Source organism: Scylla paramamosain, chromosome 22 (assembly GCF_035594125.1).
Source record: "Scylla paramamosain isolate STU-SP2022 chromosome 22, ASM3559412v1, whole genome shotgun sequence".
Lineage (NCBI taxonomy): Eukaryota > Metazoa > Arthropoda > Malacostraca > Decapoda > Portunidae > Scylla > Scylla paramamosain.
In genome coordinates, this window is record NC_087172.1 from 10,892,923 (window position 1) to 10,920,023 (window position 27,101).

The 27,101-nt window shown below is 40.0% G+C and overlaps 1 protein-coding gene across 1 annotated transcript in view; it reads right to left on the minus strand.

Annotated features, from left to right (window-relative positions):
* Positions 1–330: 330 nt before the first annotated feature.
* LOC135111538 (protein argonaute-2-like) overlaps positions 331–27,101 on the minus strand; it is a 253,733-nt gene continuing 226,962 nt past the window's right edge. Inside the window, exons 15-16 of the mRNA XM_064024947.1 lie at positions 17,010–17,182; positions 331–1,811 (exon numbers count right to left, since the gene is read on the minus strand). Coding sequence (XP_063881017.1) covers positions 1,661–1,811; positions 17,010–17,182 — 324 coding nt within the window. The 3' untranslated portion in view covers positions 331–1,660. The remainder of the gene's footprint in view (positions 1,812–17,009; positions 17,183–27,101) is intronic.

Consider the following 27,101-nt stretch of genomic DNA (forward strand, 5'->3'; position numbering starts at 1 on the left):
AAAAAGGTAAATGTCAGTTTCTTCATTATTTAATGTGTTAAGCAGTGACAAAAATAAATCTGAATCAAGAAATGTATTAATTTGGTTTTCATATTATCACTGACAAATGAACTATATAAATAGAAGCTATTGCTAACCTGGTAACCTTTGGAACCATTTTTAGTCCCAAATAAGTTGATTAATTTTAAGATGTAAAAAAAAAACCTTATTATCAGATGAATTTTCCTGATACTATACTGTATAGTTTAGATTCATAATAGGTGTTGTTGTGCTTGTGTATAATGATGATGATTATGATGGCAATGTCTAAAACAGGTTCAATAAAACTGGTTATTATATGGTAATATATTTTTGATCTGCCCTTCAAAAATAGGTAAATATATAGGACAGGAAATGGCACACCAATGATAAAACAATTTCCATTAACTATATCTTTTACATTGTATTACCATACACAGGAATCAGAAAACCTACTTAAAAAAAAAAAAAAAAGTGAAGGCACAACTCATAGAAATATATATATTCCAGATGATCATAAAGTAATGCAACCTCTGGAAAAAAGCAATTTACTTCAAAACAAATGATGGAAGTAGGCACTTGGGAGGTGATAAATCTGGAGATTGTGCAACAAATTGACAGATCACTTGTCCTTTTTCCAAAAGAAGCCATGGTATTTCTAGCTACGAGTATATGGATTGTGGCACCATCCTGTTGAAACCATGTATATTACAATCTCTCAAAGGGATGACAAAGTCTTGCATCAACACTATGTACCAATCACTGTTGGCCAAGGTTTAGAAGAATATTATGAAGATTATAATTGTGGCCAGTGCAATCTCTGGATTTATCACCTGATTTCTGGGGTTACCAAGGTTTAGAAGAATATTATGAAGATTATAATTGTGGCCAGTGCAATCTCTGGATTTATCACCTGACTTCTGGGGTTACCTTGAAAAGATATAGCATGCCACTTGGCCACACAGTATTCTAGAAATGCAAGCAATGATTCAGAGCTGTATTGGTGCAATTTTACAGCAAAAACAGATAAGGGTCTTTGATAATATAACTTGCCATATCTACTTGTATAAAGCATAGATCCACGTTCACTTCCAGCACTTGCCATGAAATAAGTATTTTCTCATGGGTTGCTTTATTTATTATCATCCTTTATATATATATATATATATATATATATATATATATATATATATATATATATATATATATATATATATATATATATATATATATATATATATATATATATATACACACACACACACACACACACACACACACAAAATCTAAAAGATACTGTATCATACTTTTATAGGAAATCTGTTACCATTTTAATCAATATCATATTCTCTATTTCAAGGCAGGTATCTCTGTTGTAGATCACTAGTGATCTTTCCTCAATCATACAGTATCAGAAAAAATACCCATGTATATTAATACAATGTGCCCTTTTCCAAAACAAGTTGCATCTAAAACACTTAATATTCCTTAATATTACAGCAATTTTGTTGACCTACTACCTAAGAATGATAATGAGTTCCACTGTGTTCAAATATATTGTATATTTCTATACAATCTGAAAAATGGAAGATCACACTGCATGATGTATGTTTGTGAGTGTGTGTGTGTGCATGAGTAGGATTTACACATAGTAAAGCTGTGTGGCTATTTTGTCATTTAGGGCTATTTTTGTTGCTTCAGCAAGTAGAGCATCAGATAGAACATTCTGCTCTTCTTCCGATGACAAAGATGAAGTTTCACTCGGGCAGATGTCACGGATATGAAGCTTCGCTCTGAAACATAAACAACAAAAATCACAGTGTGTACCAAATTAATCGTTACTAGTGCCACATTAATTCCTTTACTACCACTGGTCCAACTAAGAATATGCTGCAACATAAAAATTGTTTCTTTTGTGCACTGCTACAGTCAGTGTGTACTAGTAGCAACATCATTTAATATGTGATTTCTCTGGAGGAAACAAAGGTTTCTAATATGGCATTTTGTGTGGTTGGATGGTAAGTGCACTCAATATAAATTTCACAACTTTCATTCCTATTCCATTCCGCTTCCCATTTTGCATGGTTTCATGAGCATGCAATAACTTCATGTGTTGAATGTTGAATTTTAACTTATATATTTTAATTTCATGTATATAATGTACAGTGGGACCTTGGTTCTCAAACTTAATTAGTTCTTGAAAGCTGTTTGAAATCCAAAATGTTTGGAAACTGGAATTATTTCCCCCACAGGAATCAATGTCAAATGGATTAATCTGTTCCCAGACACCCAGACACCCTGCCTTAGTGGCTTATGACAGTTTCACTGTCAGGATGGCTGCTCCATATCTCCAGCTTAGAAATCATTTATCCAGATAGGACGTACTGAATTAACTTAGTGACATGGAACTCATCAGAAGATATTGTTCAGACTGTGCATTCTCTTTGTCATTGATCTGGTGAGGAAAGCCTTAAAGAATGACACAGAAAGGAGCAACCCACTTACTGCCAAAATGAAGGTGATCACAACACTTAGGTCTCTTGCTGCTAGGAAAAGCTACTGGGAAAATGCAGCTGTGCAGTAGTGATAGCGTTGGGGGTCGTCAAGAAAACCACAGGTGGCTCAGGATTCCTCCCAAGTCATGAAAACTGTTTGTTTACATTGAGGCTCTTCAACAGGATCACATTTACCTTATTTTAAAGACTGAATTACTGTCTTACCCACAGTGTCTCTCCTCCAAATACATAATGATGGAAATACTTATAGAAACTATAAATTAGTAATGAACAGCAGTTTTTGTTTTCTTTTAGAATTTGAAAGTAACTCTGTTTGAGAACTAAATTATGGTACAGCAACCAAGCAATTATGAGTTAAAAATTTTGTTTGAAAACTGATTTGTTCGAAATGGGAGGCATTTGGTAACTGAGGTTCCACTGTGTATTCTGTAATTTGAAAATAACATGGCAGGGAATGTCGTCTGTCTAACACTTACACCACAAGTTCTGATGGTTAGTTTTTTGTTCTGATCTTTTTTTTGAGTTATGAGGTGACAGTGATATAGAAGTGTCTGTTGATGATGAGGGCCACTTTAATGAGCAGTTGTGTGAGTGACAAGGAATATATGCCAGATAGTGAAGCAAGTTTTGATGATGATGCAAGTGAGGAGGATGAGTCTGCTGGGTTCCCATTTTTTTCCTTCACTTAGAGGCAGAAGGCTATTTATCCTGCTGGCTGACCCTTCCTGCAACAACTGATCTACTGCCATCCCTCCCTTAGATTAGCAGTAGTACAATATATTCTTCTTCTTTTGTTTTAATGATTTTTATTTATATTTTTTTTTTATAAATTGTATTTATATGTATGTTGCACTTTACTAAATTTATTTGTTAAATAACTTATATCATATGTACACTAAAGGACAAAAGTTGCCAGGAATTTTGGTGGAAACATCTGGTACAGGGCTATTCTTATGGTGGTGTCTGCTGTGCATCATGGGAATGTTTGGTAGCACTGCTATGGAGGCTTTGATACTCACCACACCTCATGTCATAATAGTTTATATCCTCAAGAGTATGGTTTTCTGATACATTTGATATCTTTTTGAACCAATCATGTTTTTGAAGCAATGTCTAAAGCACACATGATATTCAGTATATCTAATAAATTGGGGATTGTCTAAATCACTGCTTGGCAGAGTATACTATGCATTTCACATTGGATATGAAACTTAGATGCAATAAATCTTTTGAACCTTTCAAATCTCTTGGTTTGGTTTAGCCATTATCTCATCAATGGCAGATTTGAAGCTCTGAACCCTTACTTTAACAGAAGTTTTAGACATTCAAGCTTGCCAACTACTAACATGTGACTGTGTTTGGGTTTTCATAATGTTTCTTAAGTTACATTTTATAAACAGACAAGTCTTTGATACAACTTTTGTCTTAAATGGTACATTACTTTCACACATCACATATGCATCTCATGGTAAATATCTATGTATACATGCAAAACATATACACTTTTAGAATATATATATGTGATGTAATGATGCAGTGATGATGCCCTGATGCAACCTGGCAGTTCATAGGACATGGAGGTGCAGTGGAATAAAATTCTAAGGGCATCTGCTGAAGGGTATTGGTAACAAATGGGTAAAAAGAGCAGGGAAGGAGTGAATACAAGAATTGCACATTTAAATACAAATACAGATAAAAATTTGAACTTGAATACATTGAATGGGAATCAAGGAGAGCAATGAGACAATCACCTTTAGGCATGGTGATGGGCAACACATATATATATACTGTTGCCATGTCAGTTTGGCCATGAACTGTAATGCCTAAATAAAGATAATTTCATTTAATTTCCTGCTGCATAGCCACTTTTACTGTACTTGTCAGATTAAAAAGAATATATTAACCTGTTTCAATAAAATACTCATAATGAAACCGAATGAAGTAAAGTGCAGCAGGAAGTGGTGTGTGTGTGTGTGTGTGTGTGTGTGTGTGTGTGTGTGTGTGTGTGTGTGTGTGTGTGTGTGTGTGTGTGTGTGTGTGTGTGTGTGTGTGTGTGTGTGTGTGTGTGTTATTTATTTATTTACCTAGTTACCTAGTTTATCTACCTAGTACAGGGTCTGAGCCAAAGCTCAATTAGTCCTGTCTCCATACCCGAATTTATCTAATCTCTCTTTAAACGTGTGCACACTCTTTGCCGCAACCACTTCTTCTTTTAAGTTATTCCATATTTCAACCGTTCGATGCAGAAAGCTGTATTTTTTAATATCTCCCAAGCAATGACTCTTCTTTAATTTCTTCATATGTCCCCTTGTACGTCTATCTCCTTCCTCCACTTTTACAACTAGGTCATCTCTGTCTATCTTCTCCATGTTGTTTATTAATTTGAACATTGTTATCAGGTCTCCTCTTTCCCTTCTTTCTTGCAGTGTTGGTAATCCAATTTCTTCCAGTCTTTCCTCGTAACTTAGGTCTTCCAGTTCAGGTATCATTTTCGTAGCTGTTCTTTGTATCCTTTCCAATTTTCTTATATCTTTCTTCTTGTGTGGAGACCATACCACTGCTGCGTATTCCAGTTTGGGGCGTATTATGTGTGTTATAATTTTCTTCATCATTTCTTTGTCTAGGTAATTAAATGCCACCCTGATATTTGCTAGCAAATTACATGTAGAGCCAAATATTCCATTGATGTGTTTTTCTGGTGATAGCGTGTCTTGAATTATTACTCCCAAGTCTTTTTCTTCTTTGCTCTTTGGTATTGTGATTCCTCCCATCTTATACTCCCATTAAGGTCTCCTTTTACTTCTTCCCATCTGCCATTACATGGCACTTCTTTATATTAAATTCTAATTTCCACTGTTTACTCCATTCATAAATTCTATCAATATCCCTCTGTAATTCCTCACAATCCTCTTGGTTCTTTATAACTTTCATCAATTTTGCATCATCTGCAAACATGTTAATGTAGCTATTTAAACCCACCGTCATATCATTTATATAGACCTGAAACATTATAGGTGCCAACACAGACCCTTGTGGTACTCCGCTTGTTACTTCGCACCAACTTGATTTACTATCTCTGATTACTGTACTCATTTCCCTACCTTGGAGATAATCCTTCATCCACTTAAGTATTTTTCCTTTTAGCCCTCCTCGATGTTCCAGTTTCCATATGAGACTTTTATGTGGAACTGTATCAAAAGCTCTTTTCAGATCTAAATAGACTGCATCAACCCATCTCTCTCTTGTAGTTTATCTATTACTCTTGTATAAAAGCTCAGTAAGTTTGTTACGCAAGATCTCTCTTTCCTGAAACCGAATTGTTTTTCTGTTATTATATTTTCTTGTTCAAGATATTGCACCCATCTGTTTTTAATGACTATTTCACAGAGTTTACTTACAATACTCGTGAGTGAGACTGGTCTGTAATTCAGTGGTTCCATTTTATTACTTCCTTTGTATAACGGTACTATATTTGCTCTCTTCCATTCCTTTGGTACTTTTCCCTCCTTCAAAGAACTGTTAATTATCTCCCATATTGGTTCTTCCAATTCCTTTCTACATTCTTTCGATATCCATCCATTTACTTCGTCTGGTCCCATTGCCTTCCTAGTATCTAGCTCTTCCAGTAGTCTTTTAATTTCTTTTCTTTCCACTTGTATGTTTTCTATTCCTTTCTGTTGTTCCTCATCTCCCAGTGATGCAAAGACAGTTTCTCTTGTAAACACAGACTTAAAGCTTTTATTCAGTATCTCAGCCATCTCTTGTGTGGTTTCATAAATTTCTCCATTTTTCTTCAGCTTTGTAATGGTATCTCTATGCTTTATTTTTCCATTTACATATCTATAGAAAAGTTTGGGTTCTTCTTTACACTTTCCAACTACATCTCTTTCAAAATTTCTTTCTTCTTCTCTTCTTATTTTAACATAATAATTTCTAGCTGTCCTGTATTCTTCTCTATTTATCTCATTCCATTGTTTCCTCATTTTTTTCCATGCCCTCTCCTTCTTCTTTTTTGTCTCTGGACACTTTGCATTAAACCACACTTTCTTATTTTCTTTTACCTTATATCTTGGCACATATCTTTCAACACCTTCTCTAAACTTGCTTAAAAACACTTCATATTTTTTTCTGCACCTCCATACCTCTTAATAAATTACTCCAATCAAGCTCTCCGTAGAATTTCTTTAACCCTGTAAAGTCTGCCTTAGCACAATTTTTTCTCTCATTTTTATATTCCTCATTGAATTTTGGCACTTCTTCTTTGATCTCTATCTCCATCTTCATATGATCACTTTTTCCCACTGGACACAAATATTCTATACTTGGTTCATTTTCTGGCTTTTTTGTAAAAACCAAGTCTAGTAGTGATGGTTCATCTTCCCCTCTGTACCTAGTATTTTCTTTCACCCATTGATCCATCGTGTTTACCATCATAGTCTGTAAAAATTCTTCACTCCATGTACTGGCAATCCCTGTCACCTCCATCTCCCCCCAGTTTATCTCCTTGCTATTAAAATCTCCTAGTAGTAACACCTTGTTTCTTATCTTTAGCATGTCATCTATACTTTTTATGAACTCGCTTTGCATGTGCTTATAATCATCAGTCCCCCAAGTGTTGGTCTTTGGAGGCATGTACGCAACAATAATTTTTCTGCTTTCTTGTCCTTGGATCTTGATCTCCACACTTAATGTTTCTGACCTCCCTTCACCATATTCCACTGTTTCTATCAAGATTTTTTTTCTTACTAGAATCATCACTCCTCCTCCTCCCTTATTCTTTCTGTCTCTTCTCCATGTTATATCCTTCTTCAAATTCAACATTAATCTCCCTTGTTAGTTTTGTTTCCGTAATGCATGCCACTTCTGGTTTCTTTTCATGTAAATAATCTCTTAGTTCCCTTAGGCTGGACCCTAATCCATCTATGTTTGTATACATAACTTTAATTCTATTTATTGTGGACCCATTTCTTTTGTGTTCTCTCTTTGTTGTCTTACTTCTTGCCCCGCATTCTTTAACCACCATTTCCTCATTTTCATGTGTATCACTTTCCATATATACCTTTCTGCCTGTTCCTGTGTTCTCTCTTTGTTTTTTGTCTTGGCCTCCTCTTTTAACTCTTTCACCTTGTTTCTTTCCTCCTCATTCATTTCTCTTCTTATATATACATCCTTCATACCCTCTATCTTTCTTAACAAACTCGTTCTTCTCAAGATGTATTTGGCTGCCGCTTGGGTATTAAGTCTTATTTTCATGGGATGTTTCCCCCCTTCTGAATATTTCCCAATCCTGTACACTTCTTCTATTTGTATATCTGTTTCATCTCCTTCTTCTACAATTTTCCCAATGATTTCTCTTGCTCTTTGTAATTCTTCTCTTTCTCTTAGAACTTTATTTGATATGGTCTTCTATTTATCCCCAAACACCATCATGCACATCTTTTTTTTGTACCGTATCCCTTACTATGTTATCTTTTTCCTTAATGATTTTCACTACTTTTTTTTCGCCATCTCTTTATCATGTTCTTCTTGCTGTTTTCTTATTATTTCTGTCATATCTATCTTCTCTTGTTCTCTCTCTTCTTTCCAACTTTTCACTTCCTTTTCAACTAAGCCTTTTACTTCACTCTGGATTTTGCCTTCATCTATCCTAACTTCTTTCTTCTCCACCATGCTCCTTAACTTTCCATTTTCTTTTTTGAGTTCTTGTATTTCTTCACTGTACTTTACATTTAAATCCACTATCTTTTCCACTTCCTCTCTCAGTTTCTTGTTTTCCCTTTCTCTTTTCAACTCCCTTCCTTTCAACTCTTCCAGCTCTTCAACAATGTCGTTCGTGTCTTTAAGTCCCCTCTCCTTATCTCCTTTCCATCCTCTGACTAATGTCACCAATCCTCTTATTTCCTCTCTTATCTTTTCATTCTCTTCTTCTAATTTCCATAATATTGCATTTAACCTGCCTACCTGTATATCTTTTTCACTAAATCCTTCAAATTTTGGTGTGCCTCTGGGTGACGGTGATGCGGTGGTGGCTGCCATCACGCTGTGTGTGTGTGTGTGTGTGTGCGTGAGAGAGAGAGAGAGAGAGAGAGAGAGAGAGAGAGAGAGAGAGAGAGAGAGAGAGAGAGAGAGAGAGAGAGAGAGAGAGAGAGAGAGAGAGAGAGAGAGAGAGAGAGAGAGAGAGAGAGAGAGAGAGAGAGAGAGAGAGAGAGAGAGAGAGAGAGAGAGAGTGGGGGGGGTGAGGAGGGGGCATCATCTGAGCTGGGCTCACTTAAGGAATTGTGAGAGGTCAGGCTGAGCTAGATGCATTGCAATGTTCAGCTGTTTAGCGTGGGGTTTGATGGGAAGTGTTGTTTTGGAACAAGAGGGAATTTGGCACGGAACATGGACACTTGAGGCATTGGTTTAGAGGTCTGGATTGTGTGGCTATGTCAGCATAGCAGGTATGTGATAGTATATTTCAATGTGAAGATATTGTTGGGAAAAGTGTTGGATGTTAATGAAATGTAGGGAGCGGGAGAGAGGATGATTAGAGTGCACCATGGGTGTGTTGCAGGAGTATCACAGTAATGCTTAAGGACCGTAGCCGCAGCCATCTTCACCAGTGTGTGCCTGTCTACTGGAGGAGTGGTGTAGTGTGTGGCCACCCTGAGTCCTATCAGTATGTGGTGACAAGAGGGAGACGCCTATCATCACTGTCAGCAGGGGACCAGAAGCGTTTGTGTGAACGAAGGTTACCCGTTGTGTCCCTCAGCTGGAAGTTTTGAGGTGTACAAGTTTTATTTAGTTATTTCTTCTTGTTGTGAGTTTACACAAGTTGTGTATTGATTTATTTTGATATCCATTAAAGTGTTATTTGTATGCTTCATGTTTGTTTACCCTGGCAGGAGATTTGTTTTTAGTTTTCACTTCAGTGGTGAAGTTAAGGTGAGCCCAGGCTGGCTGGTGGGCAGCTGATACTTCATTACAGAATAATATTGGCATGTGGAATACTGAAATTTTCTTGGTGTTGAGAGTCAAGGAGTCACCAAAATTCATGACAAACCTGACAATCTACCACTTGCAAAAGCCATCATCAAATAGAGATGAATTTAGGGTCTTTTAGTGTGTAGCCTGACACCACATACGCACACAGACATTTTACTTCAGACATGCTTAAATATCTCTCATGTTTTCCTTCCTTTCCATTCTCTCTCTGCTTCTACCACTAACTATCATATTCTTGCTATTTCTCGACATTTCATTATTTATATCTTTTCTTCTTGTCATGTTTCATTACTATGCACATCCTCATCCTCTCCACATCACATGACATACAAGTACACACACATACACATATATATAATGTACAAACAATATTTATCTTTGTAATTATATACAGTAAAATCCCTCTCATCCGGCATTCGAGTATCCGGCACATTTTTTCCTGAGCCTTAAAATCAATAAAAAATCAATGTGTACTCATAAAATCGATTAAAATTCCCGTGTGAGGCATACTTTGTCCCCTCGCCATCAGAGCGCACTGCTTCGTGCCACCCATGGCCCACTGCACTGTGTTTACTCAGTGACTCAGTCCTGCATGTGCACTGTTTATCGCCTGACGCCTTCATCATGCCTAAAGTTGTAGAAAAGAGGAAGCGTGTTGTGCTTACACTTAAGCAGTTGATCAGATCAGCTGCTGATTAAGATCAGCTGATCTTTGTTATGGTAAGATGCGTGACTGTAGGGTGGTGATTGTGGACATAATTTCACTTCTATTCAAGTATCAGGCAATATTCAAGAATCCGGCATGTCGGCGGTCCCGTTGATGCCAGATAAGAGGGATTTTACTGTATTCCATGAATTTTAAGTGTTCAGCCATATATATATATATATATATATATATATATATATATATATATATATATATATATATATATATATATATATATATATATATACACACACAACTCAAACCAGCTGATAATCAAGAGAAGACAGAGGAACAGAGACAAAATGCTTTCCTTAACCCAAGCCCAATGAGAATCTATAGATATTTATTTCAAGAATAATTATAGGCCAATGGCTAAGGTCTAAACAGTCTCAATCCTTGATGCCAGCAGTGGCAGCACCAAGTGGACTAGACCCCAGCAAGGATGATACCAGACATTACCACAGCAGCCTGACATGCAACTCTACAAGTAAGTCTAAGAAGAAAATACAGTTACAGTAATTTAAATTTTCAGAATTTTTATTACCCAGTTCAAGAAAATTACGATTAAAGGACAATTTTAATTACAAGAAGTTGGATTAAGAGACCTTTCCTACAAAGTGCTCCCATGTTATATGATGCATTTAAAAAATTTTCCTTATATAATTTCTATATATTAGGGAACATATTTCATTATAATATAATATAATAAGTTTTTGCTTTATGATTGCAAGTGCAATGATCACTATATCAGTGCCAGTGCCATCTGAGCAGAGCGGCCAACTCCGTAAATTCTCTCCAGTAAATTAATAGGATTTGTCTTTGCATTTCTTTATTCTTTAATGAAGATGGAACATTCAAACTTAAAATTTGAAGGATTTGCTTGCCATCCCTCACCAGCCAGAAGAGGGATCCACATTGTCCTTCAGTTCAGCTGTTAAATGTAAGGTTTTCTATGAATCTTTTAATTTATTTATTCACTGTTTTATACCTTTATTTTATTTAAAAAATATAGATATTGTGTATGTTTTTGTGTTTGTGTGTAAAATGATGGTCAGGGAGAAAGAAAAAAAAAAAATCTTGGTTGGTCTTGGGGTGTCTCCAGAAATGCATCCCCACTGACCCATGTTAAAATGGACTGACATTACAATAGCCGTATTTTCTGCCATATAAAACACCAGAGTATAAGGCGCACCTATAATCTGGCAGGGGGTATTTAGGAAAAATTTTTAAAATTCCATTTTTCCCTGAATTTCATAGCCTGCCCTCAATCAGCCTTAGGTTGAAGTTGAAGCTCAAACCAACACAGAAGGGTAGAAAATATCATACCAGTTTATCACTGATCATAACTGTTGCTGGACAATTATGACTATGATACTACACTATGTTGCTTTCTGCCTTTCTCTGTTTTCAAGATGTTCCGCTATTAGCTGAAGAGTTACAGTGCTCTTACCCAGTTGTCCTTGAAATGGTAAACAAAACACTTCTTGTGCATGTTAAAGTCTCTGATCTTGATGTAACAAGTTCTTATTTTAGCATTAATTTGGTTTATAAACATTATCTAGTAATTTTTAGCACTTTCGATTTGTAATCATTATCTAATAAACATATATATTTCATTCTACGGTCAAACAATGGTAGTTATGAGTTAGTTCAGTACTGGTAACTATAACCCAAATGCCTAACTAAACCTAACCATCGGGGTATAAGATGCAGGGAGATTTTTTGAGCATTTTTATTTATTTATTTTTTTTAAAGGAGTGCATCTTATATGGCAGGAAGTACTGTATATGCTTTATGATCATGATTTTCAGAACATACTGTAATTATATATAGCAAGGGAGCAGTGTACGTATTAACAAATTTATTGCAGGACATAATTATTCCCTGAGAATTAGGGTCGTCAATCCAGGCAGTTTTAATATTAGTCTTTCTGATGAATGATATTTGCAGATGAATAGTCTATTATTCACTCACACTTCCACACTTTATTAAGTTTTAATTAATTTGACTTTTTATAATTCATATAGGCTACTTGAAATATACTCCACTCATTATTACTATTTGTCAAATAGTATACTTAATGGGCATATGTTCAGTAACATCCCCAAAAACCTTACACACTCAGATGACCTAGGCTAACTTTGCCAAGAGTTTAATGTATATTAGGTTAACAGATTTCTGAAGTTAACCAGCATCCTCTTTATATTGTGATAGTGTTCTTCATTCTGCTGTTTGATTGTCATCAAGATGTCTTTTGGTCTGCACCAGACCATCTTCAGGAGAGCATGGCAAATAGCAACTTCTCCAATGAAGTGTATGTTAAGTCAAACAACTCAGGGTTCTGCCTTAACACTGCCAGTGAGTGCCCAGAAGTACTGCCACAGTGTCATCAATTCCTTGGTCAAGTGAACCCACACACACTCCTCTTCCTGACTCTCATGCACAAAGAACTAACAAGAATGTCCCAGTCCCAGATTCTCTAATAACAGATATTTCAAGAAAAATATTGATAAAATCATCAGACACTGTATAGGTGAATTTCTTTTATGCATCGAGCAAGTGGGACTACCATCACCATCACCGTCCTGGTAACAAGTAGGACAGTAGGAACAGTAGTATGCCTAAGTAACTCATTCCTTTTGCATAGCAGCAATTCTTAATCATGAAACCCAGTTTAGTCTTCAGGGTTAACATGATGGATTGGGGCAACAGTAACAACACTGCTAATGTTAGACAACCATCCAATGAGCTTTGTTTACAAAAGTGAGACAATCCACTGTAACTAGTTGCCAGTGCTGCCACCAGAATAACTAATTATTCAAACTCCAAATACACACCAGTGTTAATAGGACTATTCAAGGCAACAGAATCAATGTCCCAGATGTTACATACTCTTTGATAAACTTTGTTGGATGAACCACAATGACTGGCTGCTGCCACTGCCATTGCAATGATCTATCACTTAGACCATAAAACATCTGGGGAGGGGACCATAAATGTCCCCAGGTCAGACTGCCTTTCTGTCGACGACCTTAAGTGTCTTGACACCCCCCCTCAAGTTTTTCTTCATTAACTTCTGCAACATTTGCAGTCTAAGATCTAATTTTCAATCTGTAGAACACCACCTCTCCTCTTCTAAACCTCATCTTCTTTTCCTCACTGAAACTCAGGTGTCTGAGGCAACTGACAAAAGCCCCTTTTCTGTTCCCTCCTACTTTCTCTATCCTCATTTTTGGTCCAAAGCTGGGTACTGTGTTTATGTGCGCAATGACTTAACCTGCTCTCGTGCCCATGCTCTTGAATCTTCCAAGTTTTCCACCATCTGACTACGACTACAGAGTCACTCCCATACTAAATTTACCTGTGCTGTATACCTCTCACCTAACTCCTCTGACTATAAGAAATTCTTTGATTACTTAATTTCCAAAGTGGAGCACATTCTGACCCTCTTCCCTTTTGCAGAGATCTCCATTCTTGGAGACTTCAATGTTCACCACCAGCTTTGGCTTTCCTCTCCCTTCACTGACCATCTTGGTGAACTAGCCTACAACTTTGCTATCCTCCATGGCCTAGAGCAATTGGTGCAACACCCTACTCGTATTCCTGACCGTCTTGGAGATACGCCCAACATCCTTGACCTTTTCCTGACCTCTAATCCTTCTGCTTATGCTGTCACCCTCTTCTTCTCCTCCGATCACAATCTCATATCTTCATCTTGTCCTATCGCTCCAATCCCTCCTCAGGATCCCCCTAAGTGAAGGTGCCTCTGGCGTTTTGCCTCTGCTAGTTGGGGGGACCTGAGGAGGTATTTTGCTGATTTTCCTTGGAATGACTACTGCTTCCGTGTCAGAGACCCGTCTTTGTGTGCTGAGTGCATAACAGAGGTGATAGTGTCTGGCATGGAGGCGTACATTCCTCACTCTTTTTCTCATCCTAAACCTTCTAAACCTTGGTTTAACACAGCTTGTTCTTGTGCTATACATGATAGAGAGGTGGCCCACAAAAGGTACTTAAGCCTTCCATCACCAGAATCTCATGCACTTTATATTTCTGCCTGGAGCCATGCCAAGTCTGTTCTCCAACTAGCCAAAAACTCCTCCATTAACAGAAAATGTCAAAACCTTTCAAGATCTAACTCCCCTAGTGACTTCTGGCATCTAGCCAAAAAGCATCTAGCCAAAAATATCTCCAATAACTTTGCTTCTTCTTCTTTCCCTCCTCTATTTCAACCAGATGGCACCATTGCTATCACATCTACTTCTAAAGCTGAACTCTTCGCCCAAACCTTTGCTAGAAACTCCACCTTGGACGATTCTGGGCTTGTTCCTCCCTCTCCTCCACCCTCTGACTACTTCATGCCACCTATTAAAATTCTTTACAATGATGTTTTCCATGCCCTCTCTGGCCTAAACCCTCGGAAGGCTTATGGACCTGATGGGGTCCCTCCTACTGTTCTCTGAAACTGTGCCTCCGTGCTTGCACCTTGCCTAGTCAAAGTCTTTCAGCTCTGTCTGTCAACATCTACCTTTCCTTCTTGCTGGAAGTTTGCCTACATTCAACCTGTTCCTAAAAAGGGTGACCGTTCTAATCCCTCAAACTACCGTCCTATTACTTTAATTTCCTGCCTATCTAAAATTTTTGAATCTATCCTCAACAGGAAGATTCTTAAACATCTATCACTTCACAACCTTCTATCTGATCGCCAGTAAGAGTTCCGTCAAGGCCGCTCTACTGGTGATCTTCTGGCTTTCCTTACTGAGTCTTGATCATCCTCTTTTAGAGATTTTGGTGAAACTTTTGCTGTTGCCTTGGACATATCAAAAGCTTTTGATAGAGTCTGGCACAAAGCTTTGATTTCCAAACTACCCTCCTACAGCTTCTCTCCTTCTCTCTGTAACTTCATCTCAAATCTCCTTTCTGACCGTTCTGTTGCTGCTGTGGTAGATAGTCACTGTTCTTCTCCTAAATCTATTAACAGTGGTGTTCCTCAGGGTTCTGTCCTGTCACCCACTCTCTTCTTATTTTTCATTAATGATCTTCTAAACCAAACTTCTTGTCCTATCCACTCCTACGCTGATGATACCACCCTGCACTTTTCCATGTCTTTTCATAGACGTCCAACCCTTCAGGAGATAAATATTTCACGCAGGGAAGCCACAGAACGCTTGACTTCTGATCTTTCTAAAATTTCTGACTGGGGCAGAGCAAACTTGGTATTGTTCAATGCCTTAAAAACTCAATTCCTCCATCTATCAACTCGACACAACCTTCCAGACAACTATCCCCTCTTCTTCAATGACACTCAACTGTCACCCTCTTCTACACTGAACATCCTCGGTCTGTCCTTTACTTATAATCTGAACTGGAAACTTCACATCTCATCTCTAGCTAAAACAGCTTCTATGAAGTTAGGCATTCTGAGACGTCTCCGCCAGTTTTTCTCACCCCCCCCCAGCTGCTAACTCTGTACAAGGGCCTCATCCGTCCATGTATGGAGTATGCTTCACATGTCTGGGGGGGTTGAACTCATACTGCTCTTCTAGACATGGTGGAATCAAAAGCTTTTCGTCTCATCAACTCCTCTCCTCTAACTGACTGTCTTCAGCCTCTCTCTTACCACCGCAATGTTGCATATCTAGCTGTCTTCTACCGCTATTTTCATGTTAACTGCTCTTCTGATCTTGCTAACTGCATGCCTTCCCTCCTCCTGCGGCCTCACTGCACAAGACTTTCTTCTTTCTCTCACCCCTATTCTGTCCACCTCTCTAATGCAAGAGTTAACCAGCATTCTCAATCATTCATCCCTTTCTCTGGTAAACTCTGGAACTCCCTGCCTGCTTCTGTACTTCTACCTTCCTATGACTTGAATTCCTTCAAGAGGGAGGTTTCAATACACTTATTCATCACTTTTTTGACCACTGCTTTGACCCTTTTATGGGACTGGCATTTCAGTAGGCATATTTTTTTTATTGGATTTTTGTTGCCCTTGGCCAGTGTCCTTCCTACATAAAAAAAATAAATAAATAAGAAATAATTTAAAAGGCAATAGCCCATAACCTTTGGATTTAAATGCTTCAGTAATACTTCCCATGTACTTCAGAAATTACATAATTAGGGTCTGTTTTATGGGGGGGCCAGGTAAATTTCTGAAAAACTTTCTTTTAGGAAGGCAAAACCTCCCATATGCCCAGTTGAGAAGAAGCACAAGATCATTAGTTATCATGGAAATAATGTTTAAGGTGATTTTCAAGCTGGAAAACTCCAGTCAAGCATATCATATATGAAACCTTATGATTAATTCATAATGATTAGCAGTGATCAGGCAAGACCAAGATTACTTCCTGTTTAACTGGTAAATGCAATGCTTATTTTTTAATAGCAAGCAACCTAATGCATATTATTTTTGTGCATCTATTGTTACATTGCTTACTATATCAGTATTAAGTGGGAAAAAAATGGATTTTTTTGTCAAAGCACCAACTATCCCTAGTGGTTATTTAACAGAGCCAATATTATTTCTGCCATCATGGTGAAAATGGTATCAATTAGCACTATAGAAGAGGATTTACTATAATTCCAAAAACAGTAGCATCAAAAGAAAAACCAAGAGATTAATATCTGTATACAATATGATATGACAATTCTGTGATTGGTTAAAATTCTTTAAGAAAAGCAATACTGTGAACAGCTAATGAATTATTATGTTATTCTATGGATGATATTAACCTGCTAAAATTAAGCCTGCTGAGTATCAAGAAGCACTGTAACAATACTAGCAATATTACCTGAAGGCCACCAGGTGGGCATAGTAGGCTGGAGTGGGGATGGATACTGAGCGAGTGCACCGGGAGTAAAGGTGACACATGGCATACGTTAGATTCTGTAGCAACTCCATTGGCAGGTCACTGTCATCCCACAGCACATGGTAATGTGTAGGGCGGCTGGTTCCAATGATGCCCTAAAGAATATGATGAAAAAAATGTTAGTAAATTTTTCATGGAACTGATATATATATATATATATATATATATATATATATATATATATATATATATATATATATATATATATATATATATATATATATATATATATATATATATATATATATATATATGGAAATAAGAAAAAATTCATGATAAAAAATATTAAGTAAGATTTTTTATTTACATTATTTTTTTTTTACATTAATTCTTGTTTGTTTTCACTGATTATTTGTTTCAGTCTTATGAGGCCATTTTCTTGTATTAAACTTGGCCAATGTTAAATGAAACCATAGATTATAGACATTACCCAAGATGAGTTTTTCACATAAAATCATAAGTAGGACTAATAGTTTAATCAAACCTGTTATGTTAAAGTAACTAACCTACTTCGCATTTAAAAAAGAATTAAGCTCATTAAATTTCATAAGTACATTTATTGCTATTATCAACAAAAGATCTTACTTTTTTCTTTTTTTATGCTTTTTAATATGCTTCTTGTAAGAGATGGCAATGATTTACTGGTGACTAACTTGCTGCAAGATAAATAGAATTGATACTGTTCCTGTACAGCTGGTTCATATGTTCTTTCTTCTTCCTTATATACATATATATATATATATATGTGTGTGTGTGTGTGTATGTGTGTGTGTGTGTGTGTGTGTGTGTGTATTACATTGATTCCTATGGAGAAAATAGTTTCGGTTTTTTAACATTTTGGATTTTGAATGACTTTCTGGAAAGAATTAAGTTTGAAAACCAAGGTTCCACTGTATATATATATATATATATATATATATATATATATATATATATATATATATATATATATATATATATATATATATATACAGGGTGTCAGTAAAGTCTCTTTACAATTAAAAAAATATTATAAAAGCAAATGTACGGACAAATATATGGGAATCATTACAAAATGTGGAGCAGATAATAAAGTTGTTTTTGCCACATTTAATACACCTCTATATGGGCATCATTAGTTGCATGAAGCATAACAAAATGGTACTTGATTTCTTGCCACGTTCACTGTAGCATAGCCTCATCAATGGTGGCATTGGCATGAGTGATCTTTTGCTTTAGATTAGGGATGTTCTGTATCTTTGTTTGATACATGATATCCTTAATATAATCCCACAGAAAGAAGTCAAAGTGAGTGATATCTGGTGAATGAGAGAAGGGAGAGATGATAAGGGAAGGGGGAGGGAGGGAAAATGGGGGGAGAGAGAGAGAGAGAGAGAGAGAGAGAGAGAGAGAGAGAGAGAGAGAGAGAGAGAGAGAGAGAGAGAGAGAGAGAGAGAGAGAGAGAGAGAGAGAGAGAGAGAGAGAGAGAGAGAGAGAGAGAGAGAGAGAGAGAGAGAGAGAGAGAGAGAGAGAGATTTTATTAGTAGTAGAAATATCTGTGCGCAGTGTACTACTGCTTCAACTCCACACCAATAGGCTTTGTCTTACAGGCCTAGGTATCTGTACTATGGCTGCACTAGATGCAAGGTAATTATTAGATACACTTTTCATGAAAAAAGTGTGTCTGATGTGCTGGCAAATACAATTAATTTAAATCATTAGATATTTTACTCTTGATATAACACTTCAATGATTTGAAATACACTATATCTAATTTTGATCTAAATTATGATTTCTTTACTCTGATTCAAATTGATTTAAATAACCTGACTTAAAGACAGTAAACCCTTGTTATATTGGACCCTGTTATATCATAATTTGTGTTTATCAGACGAGTCAGCAAATGTTGCTTTGTAGATGAAACAGATGATGTAAGTACTATGTTATCAGTGGCAATCCTCAACATCCCTCATCTGAGACGTGAAAAGTGGACAGTACTATACCTAAGGTGTGGTGAGCAAGAATGGGAAGGCAGAGAAGAGAGGGTGGTAATACTGCATCCAACTGTGAAGGATGCTATTGAAGGCAAAGAAGACAAACCTCTTAGCCGTGTATATCTGCAGTAATAGTGAAAGATAAGATCCCATCTTATTTCAAACAAATTTCTGTTAATTACTTATTGTTTCTCAGTCTTGGGAATTTCTGGTTGATCTTGAATTTTTTTTTGAGTCAATCTTGGGAAATTTAAAATTTGCTATTGATCACCATGCTCAGTCTCAAAGTGGCAGCAGTTCTTAATAGATGTTGCAGCACTCCTGACCACTTGCCTTGATCAAGATCGCTTTTATTGTCAGTGGCTTACCCTCAATAAGTCTGATATAACATATACTGTATTTGCTGGCATATTAGACACACTTTTTTCTTGAGGGAGAGAGAGAGAGAGAGAGAGAGAGAGAGTACCTAATAATTACCATGCAACTAATGCGCCTAGGTGTATAGGTGTGGAGTTGAAGCAATAGTACACTAAGCACAAATATTGTTACTAATAATATTACTACTAATAAAATCTCTCTCTCTCTCTCTCTCTCTCTCTCTCCCTCAACTGACCTCTTGACCTCAGCAAAGTTGGACACCCTGACCCATGATCAGTCTGAGTTGTCAAATCTTCCTACCTCTCTTACCACTATTATATACAGTGCTGACCTGCCTTGTGACTTGTTGGCTGCTACTGATTCAATTCAGTGTGACATGCCCACAACATCTAATGGGTTGCTGGACTCATGCAGGTGTGTGAAATGGCCTTCCAGGTGGGAAGCGGCGGATACGATGGGGGACAGTGACAATAGTGGAGAATTTACACTCATGAAGAGAGGAAGGAAAAAGAAAAGCAAATTGGATAGTGACAAAAGTGCAGGTGCTACATCTCCCACAACCACTAATACAACCCAAGATCACCTCTTTTGCCTTGTCTTCCCCCAAGGAGTATCAGTCAGGGACAGGGCAATATGGATAGCAAATGTTGCCCAAATGATGCCAATGTTGCCTCACAAAGGCCCCCTCATCAGCTCAGCCCAGTGACGCCCCCTCCTCCCCATCCAAATCTCACCTTGGCAGCCTATCCTCCCTTACACAGGGAGATCATTATCGGATCAGGTCAGCCTCTAGTGCCTGCCAATCACCTGATACCTCCACTGCCCTGGGTAGCAGCTACCAACACTGCCTGGGCCAGTCCCCACCAGATACCTGGCCAGACTGCCCTCCCTCTGCTTTCCCCACCCCTGCATCTGGAAACTGCCTCTGTAAAAGTGAGCAAGCCTTCTGTCCACTCCTTATCCCATGTCAGATCTTCCACGCCACCCCCATCCTCCCACACCCAACACCCAAGAGGACAACAAACAGCAGCAGGAAGTGGAGGCACTTCACAGTGAGGTGAAGCAGCTCCATGTGTCACAGGGTGCTCTTCAGAAGGAGAAGTGGGATCTTCAAGTCTTGATTACCTCCATGCATTCAATGCAGGATGACCAGCAAAAATGCAAAAATGTCCCAGTTGCTTCACACATTACTGGGAAGCAGCCAGCATCAGTGTGAGAAACAGTGTGGAGCAACAGTGTCCACAGATGCCGACATGACTCCCCTCCCAACAGACGATATAATGGAGTAAATGGTCTCACCACTGGAGCTCCAGCATTATGAAAGCCAGGATGCCATGGAGCAGGAAACAGACCCTCCCCTCACTTGAGGTGGTCCAATGAACCCCCACATCGTCACAAATCCAGATGCCAGTGGCAAGTGACCCAGATTCAGGTGATGGACAGCGACGGCCCACTATGTCATCTGACACCTGGCAGGCCCACACCCACGACTTTCCCAGGCCTCTCTTGGCCATCCAGGAATGACAGAGAAGGTGGGAGGAGGAGGTGGCACCACCATGCACTTAACAGTTTTACAGTGGATTATTCATGGACTGATGAGTAAGGGCAACATCCTCCAACATTACATACACACACACACACACACACACAAACACACACACACACACACACACACACACACACACACACACACACAACACAGCCATCATTGTTCTACAGGAAATCCTGATGATGGACGTAACAGTCCTGAAACTTGGGAGGCAATACCAACTCTTACACAAACCTCACCAGCAAGGCAGGTCACGAAGTCTTATCATGCTGGTGCAAAAAGATATTCCAGCCACCCTGATACATGACCCTCCAGCTTTGGGGGAACAGGTGGAATCTCTCTGTGTCACCCTCCATCTTGGTCATACCCCTGTGATGGATGTGTACAGTATGTATTGCCAACAAAGGTCAAATATGAATCTCTTCCCTCTGTTCAAACACACTGATGGAAGACCTGTTCTGTTAACTGGGGACTTCATTGTTCACCATCTGCTTCTTGGACCTTGGAGCTGTGAATGTATGAACCAGCAAGGACAGCACATCACACAGATGCTGGAGGACTTCCTGGTGGAGGTGCTTCATGGCGAGCTGTGTCCCACACATATCACAGGAGGCAGACAGTATCTTACCATCATGGTGAATGGGGACAACCAGGATATTCAGGTTACTCCTGTGCCAGAGCTCCTGCATGATCACTGCCCAGGAAAATCTTCTACACATCAGCAAAGTGGTACTGCACCAGCCACCAGATGAAGATGGGATACACAGAAGGCTAACTGGGAGACATTCATGGACCCCCTTCGTACCTGGTATGCCAATTATAACGTTCCTGAATCTGTGCAACTATTGGCAAGTGATCTCACCGTCGACATTCAAGCTGCAGCTGATGCCTCCATGCTTATTCAAGGAAAGAAAAATACAATCCAAACAAAAAGTACCTCTGGTACTATGATGAATGAATATAATTCCTCACGAGGATAACCCGGTGGCTGACAAACATATATCCCTCCACAAAAAGTGAGGCAGATGGAGTGAACCTAAGGGAATGGGTAATTTATGCAAGGGAACAAACCAACATCATCCGTGAGGAGAGATGGCTGTGGTACATGGGATGCCTCACCCACACTACCAACATGACAGGTGTGGCAACACATCAACTGTGTGAGGGGCAAGCACACATGCCTGCCTGCAAAACCCAAATCCTGCAGGGAAAGCTGAACAGCCAATAACGAACTACAGTGCTCGCCATAAACATTGTCGCACCCCTCTCCCACGCTGCGTCAGGTAATATAAACATGTACTGCATCCAAAGAAATTTATTGAGCTTACAACTAATACTTTCTTGGCTTCCCTTTTTCGTCTCCTGCACTCTTCCAAACGGGCCGGAAGGCTGTCTGCAAGCACCATGAGATGCTAGGGGCCGAATGTGCTCCAAAGGTGGTGAAGTGCAGCTTGGAGTTTGGCTACAGTTGAACAGTCTTTACTGCGTAACTCCCGTTTTGTTACCGCCCACAAATTTTTTTATTGGGTTCAGTTCCGGGAATTAGCAGGCCAGTCTTAAGAAGACTGGCAGTCTCTGAGCCACTGCTTCACTGATTTAGCATAAGGCACGGTGCACCGTCCTGCATGAAGGTGAAAGCCTGACACATCTCGAAAGACCCTGGTAGATGGTCACACAGAAGCTCGAGGTAATTCCCCTGATTCATTGTGGTGTTTTTGTTAACACCACGAGGCTTCCCACCCCATAGTAGGAAAAGCATCCCCACACCATCAACGAATCAGGGAATCTGACAGCAGGAGCAATGTAGTGGGGATCAAGGAGATCGCTGCCTGGACGCCGGTACACACGACCTTGACTGCTGCCTATCACTGTGAATCTTGACTCGTCGCTCCACAGCACGCCATGCCACTGCTCGATGGTCCAGTCTTTCATCCTCTCACAAAACGCAAGCCTCTTCTCTTGCTGGCTACAGTAACCACAGGCTTGGGCCGCACTGCATAGCTCAGATACTGGAGGTCGTCGTGGATGCGGCGCAATAATGTCCTCACAGACACATTACTCTGCAATCCCAAGTTGTCTTCCCTGATTTTCCTAGCAGATATTCGGAGATTACGTTCGACTTCAAAGTGTACCACTCTCAGGGTTCGCAGGGAAATTTTGCGGGTGTTTCTCTTCTTGGCGGGTAAGTTGTTGCTGCCGAGTTCAGCCATAGGCTTCACGTATCATTGAACTTGGCGGACACTGACACCCGTCTGGTCAGAGATAGTTTTTTGGAGAGCTGAGGCTGCGATGTCATCCCATGACAAAATCTGGTAGCGCACCATTGTCCAGGAAAACGGCTAAACAGCAGAGTAACTGCAAGCCAGTCTTGGGGTGGGGGTAGCGCGGAAGGACAGCGACGGAACGCCCGCCAGTCGGAGTGATTGACAGGGGCCGATCACTTCCCGCCTTTGCAAGCTGCCCGACATCCAGGCTGAGATGACAGATATGTAATAATTAAATTTAAAGCACCTGATGCCCGCCAAGAAAAGCGCGCGCGTTTTGATCCTTCAAACGGATACCGTTTTCTCCGGCGACAATGTTTATGACGAGCACTGTATTGTGATGGGTCATTGAGTGTCGGGTTGCCAAAGCAGCTGTGACATAGAAAAGCAGAGCTTGGTGGGTCACTATAATGGCTGCCACCCTCCTCCGTGATGACATAGACCACAAGATATTGAGGGATGAGCTACTCAGGGCACGGAAAACAAGCAAAGACATGGCTCCAGGGGAACGATGGTATTACCTATTCTATGCTAAGCCATGTGCAATGTGGTGGGAGACCCTCTGCTCTGCTTATTCAATATGTCCCTCACACAGAGTGTGGTTCCTGAGGAGTGGAAGGCTGCAAACATCATTCCCATCCCAAAGAAGCAAGGCCCGATAGATACAGACCAATCAGCCTCACCACGACGATGTGCAAAATGATAGAATGAATCCTCCTCAACTGTTAGCTGTACAAGATCAGCAAATTCAACCCAGGGTTCAATGGCTTCATTCAGCATAGAAGCACCACTAACTGTCTGGCAAACTATGTGTCAAACATGAAGGCAGAAACAACTGTCTTCACTGATATAGAAAAGGCATTTGATAGAGTGCAGCCCTTGTCATCCTGAAGGAGCTAACCAAACTTGGGTCAAAGGGAAGTTCCTCCTGTGGATCCAAAGTTATATGAATAACAGAAGAGCCAGATTAATCTTTCAATGGAACTCCACAAGGAGGAATCATGAGTCCCACCCTCTTCAATGCATTAATGTTCTGGCACCCAGAGGGCACACAACACATTGGCTATGCAGATAACATTGTGCTGCAAACCACAGGGAAGAACTCCATAGCAAACTTGCAAGTAGTCCTGGATGCCCTCACACACACATGCGCAGATAATGGCTTCACTATCTTGCACTCCAAAACAAAAACCCTGGCAAAGATACGCCACACATCCCTGACCCAACTCACACTTCAAGGTCACTACATCAACTGGGTAGCCACACATTGCTACCTTGGCATGGTTGTGAGTTGCAACGGCAGCTGCAAGGAAGAAGTACAACACCTGAAAGGCAAGTGCCATACTTGCAACTGAATACTCAAGGCATTGTCTCGGGGAGGTATGGAGGCATCCAGTACTGTGAATCTGGCCACATGTAAGGCCCTGGTGCAGTCATTAATTGATTATGTAGATCCATTGCTCCTCACCATGTCTGACAGGGATGCAAAAGCCCTGGAAACTGTCCAAAATGAAATGCACTTGAGGAAACCAGACAATTTGTGGGCAGAGGTGCACATCCCATCGCTAGTAGTGAGGGTAAAATATACCATGGCCAACTTCCTCCTTAAAACATCTCTGCAGGATGGCTACCCAGACCACGTCCTCATGGCTCTTCATTGCTACCATGCGGGGATGAGGCCCAGCAAAATGGATCAACAAGGCTGTGAACAACATCCAGGAGCTTGGTGTCTTGTGGGAGGACATGAGGACCTGCCGTGCCAACAGTGGGATGCACCAGCCCCCTGCGGTCACAGATGGCTTGTTATGAAGTCACTGTGACATAGGAAACAAGAATGCGTCACTACTGAGCTGCGCCAACATGGTCTGCAGAACACTCATGACACCGGGGAAGCACGAAAAGCTGTGTATTTCACAGATAGCTCCACCAATCCACATTCTGGATTTGCTGGTGCAGCCTTTGTGTGCCACATTAAGGACTCCGCTGCAGCTGCCATTGCTACCACCACCACCACCACAGCGATAGCTCAGGTGACTGACTTCTCATCCTCCACATAGGCAGCTGGAAGCCATCTTAATGGCAGTACAGCAAGCCCACACCTCACATCACCATGATGTCGTCATTCACATGGACTCCATGACAGCCATCATGTCACTGCAGTCTCACTACAGTGGGAACTCCCACCTAATACACACCATTCACACAACAGCAGGAGACATGCAACACATGGGCAGAACAGTTTGTATCAACTGGATTCCATCCCACATTGGCATAACAAGCAATGACAAGGCTGACATGCAAGGAGCTCATGAGCCAGCGGTGAACCTTCATATCCCCAGGACATTGAGACAGCTAAGGTGGAAAATAAAAGTGTGCTGACGAGAGCCAGACACAGCGGGCAAAAAGAGACCAGCAAGGTGACAGCCACAGCACAGCGTGCTGGCTGGCCCAGGTTCAAGCAGGATGCATTGGCCAGGTATGCCCTATTGGAGTGAGGTGGGCTGAGGTGGTGGTGTTTAGAATTCGCCTGGGAGCTGGGACTTGCCACCTCGAAGAAGAGGAGATGCTGCCTGCGTGCAGTGGAGGACCAACACACTCTGGATTACCTGAGGGACTGTGCTTGTATACAGGATCTGCGCATGGTGTCCTGTGCCCTCCCTTAATCTTGCAGACCTTGCCATACATTTTGTTAACATTCTCCCAGAAACAATGAGTACACCCAGGGTTCTGTGATATTAACTTGTAAATAACTAATGTTTATACATCTTGATCTATTTCCCTTATGTTTGCTCTGTTCCTCTGTAATCTCAATTTCTTAAAAAAAAAAAAAAAAAAAAAAAAAAAAAAAACTCACTGAGATGCCAGTCCCAGAAAAGGGTCTAAAGCAGTAGTCAAACACTGATGGATAAGTGTCTTGAAACCTCCCTCTTGAAGGAATTCAAGTCATAGGAAGGTGGAAATAAAGAAGCAGGCAGGGAGCTCCAGAGTTTACCAGAGAAAGGGATGAATGATTGAGAATAATGGTTAATTCTTGCATTGGACAGGTGGACAGAATAAGGGTGAGAGAAAGAAGAAAGTCTTGTACAGCGAGGCTGCAGGAGGAGGGGAGGCATGCAGTTAGCAGGATCAGAAGAGCAGTTAGCATGAAAATATGATAGAAGACAGCTAGAGATGCAACACTGCGGCGATGAGAGAGAGGCTGCAGACAGTCAGTAAGAGGAGAGGAGTTGATGAGACAAAAAGCTTTTGATTCCATCCTGTCTAGAAGAGTGGTATGAATGGAACACCCATAGACATGTGAAGCATACTCCATACATGGAAGGATAAGGCCCTTGTACAGAGTTAACAGCTGGGGGGATGAGAAAAGCTGGCAGAGACGTCTCAGAACACCTATTTTCATAGAAGCTGTTTTAGCTAGAGATGAGATGTGGTTTCCAGTTCAGATTATAAGTAAAGGGCAGACCGAGGATGTTCAATGTAGAAGAAGGGGATAGTTGTGTCACTGAAGAAGAGGGGATAGTTGTCTGGAAGGTTGTGTCGAGTTCATAGATGGAGGAATTGAGTTTTTGAGGCATTGAACAATACCAAGTTTGCTCTGACCCAATCAGAAATTTTAGAAAGATCGGAAGTCAGGCATTCTGTGGCTTCCCTGCATGAAATGTTTACTTCCTGAAGGGTTGGACGTCTATGAAAAGATGTGGAAAAGTGCAGGGTGGTATCATCAGTGTAGGAGTAGATAGGACAAGAAGTTTGGTTTAGAAGGAAGGTTATTGATGAATAATAAAAAGAGAGTGGGTGACAGGACAGAACTCTGAGGAACACCACTGTTAACAGATATAGAAGAAGAACA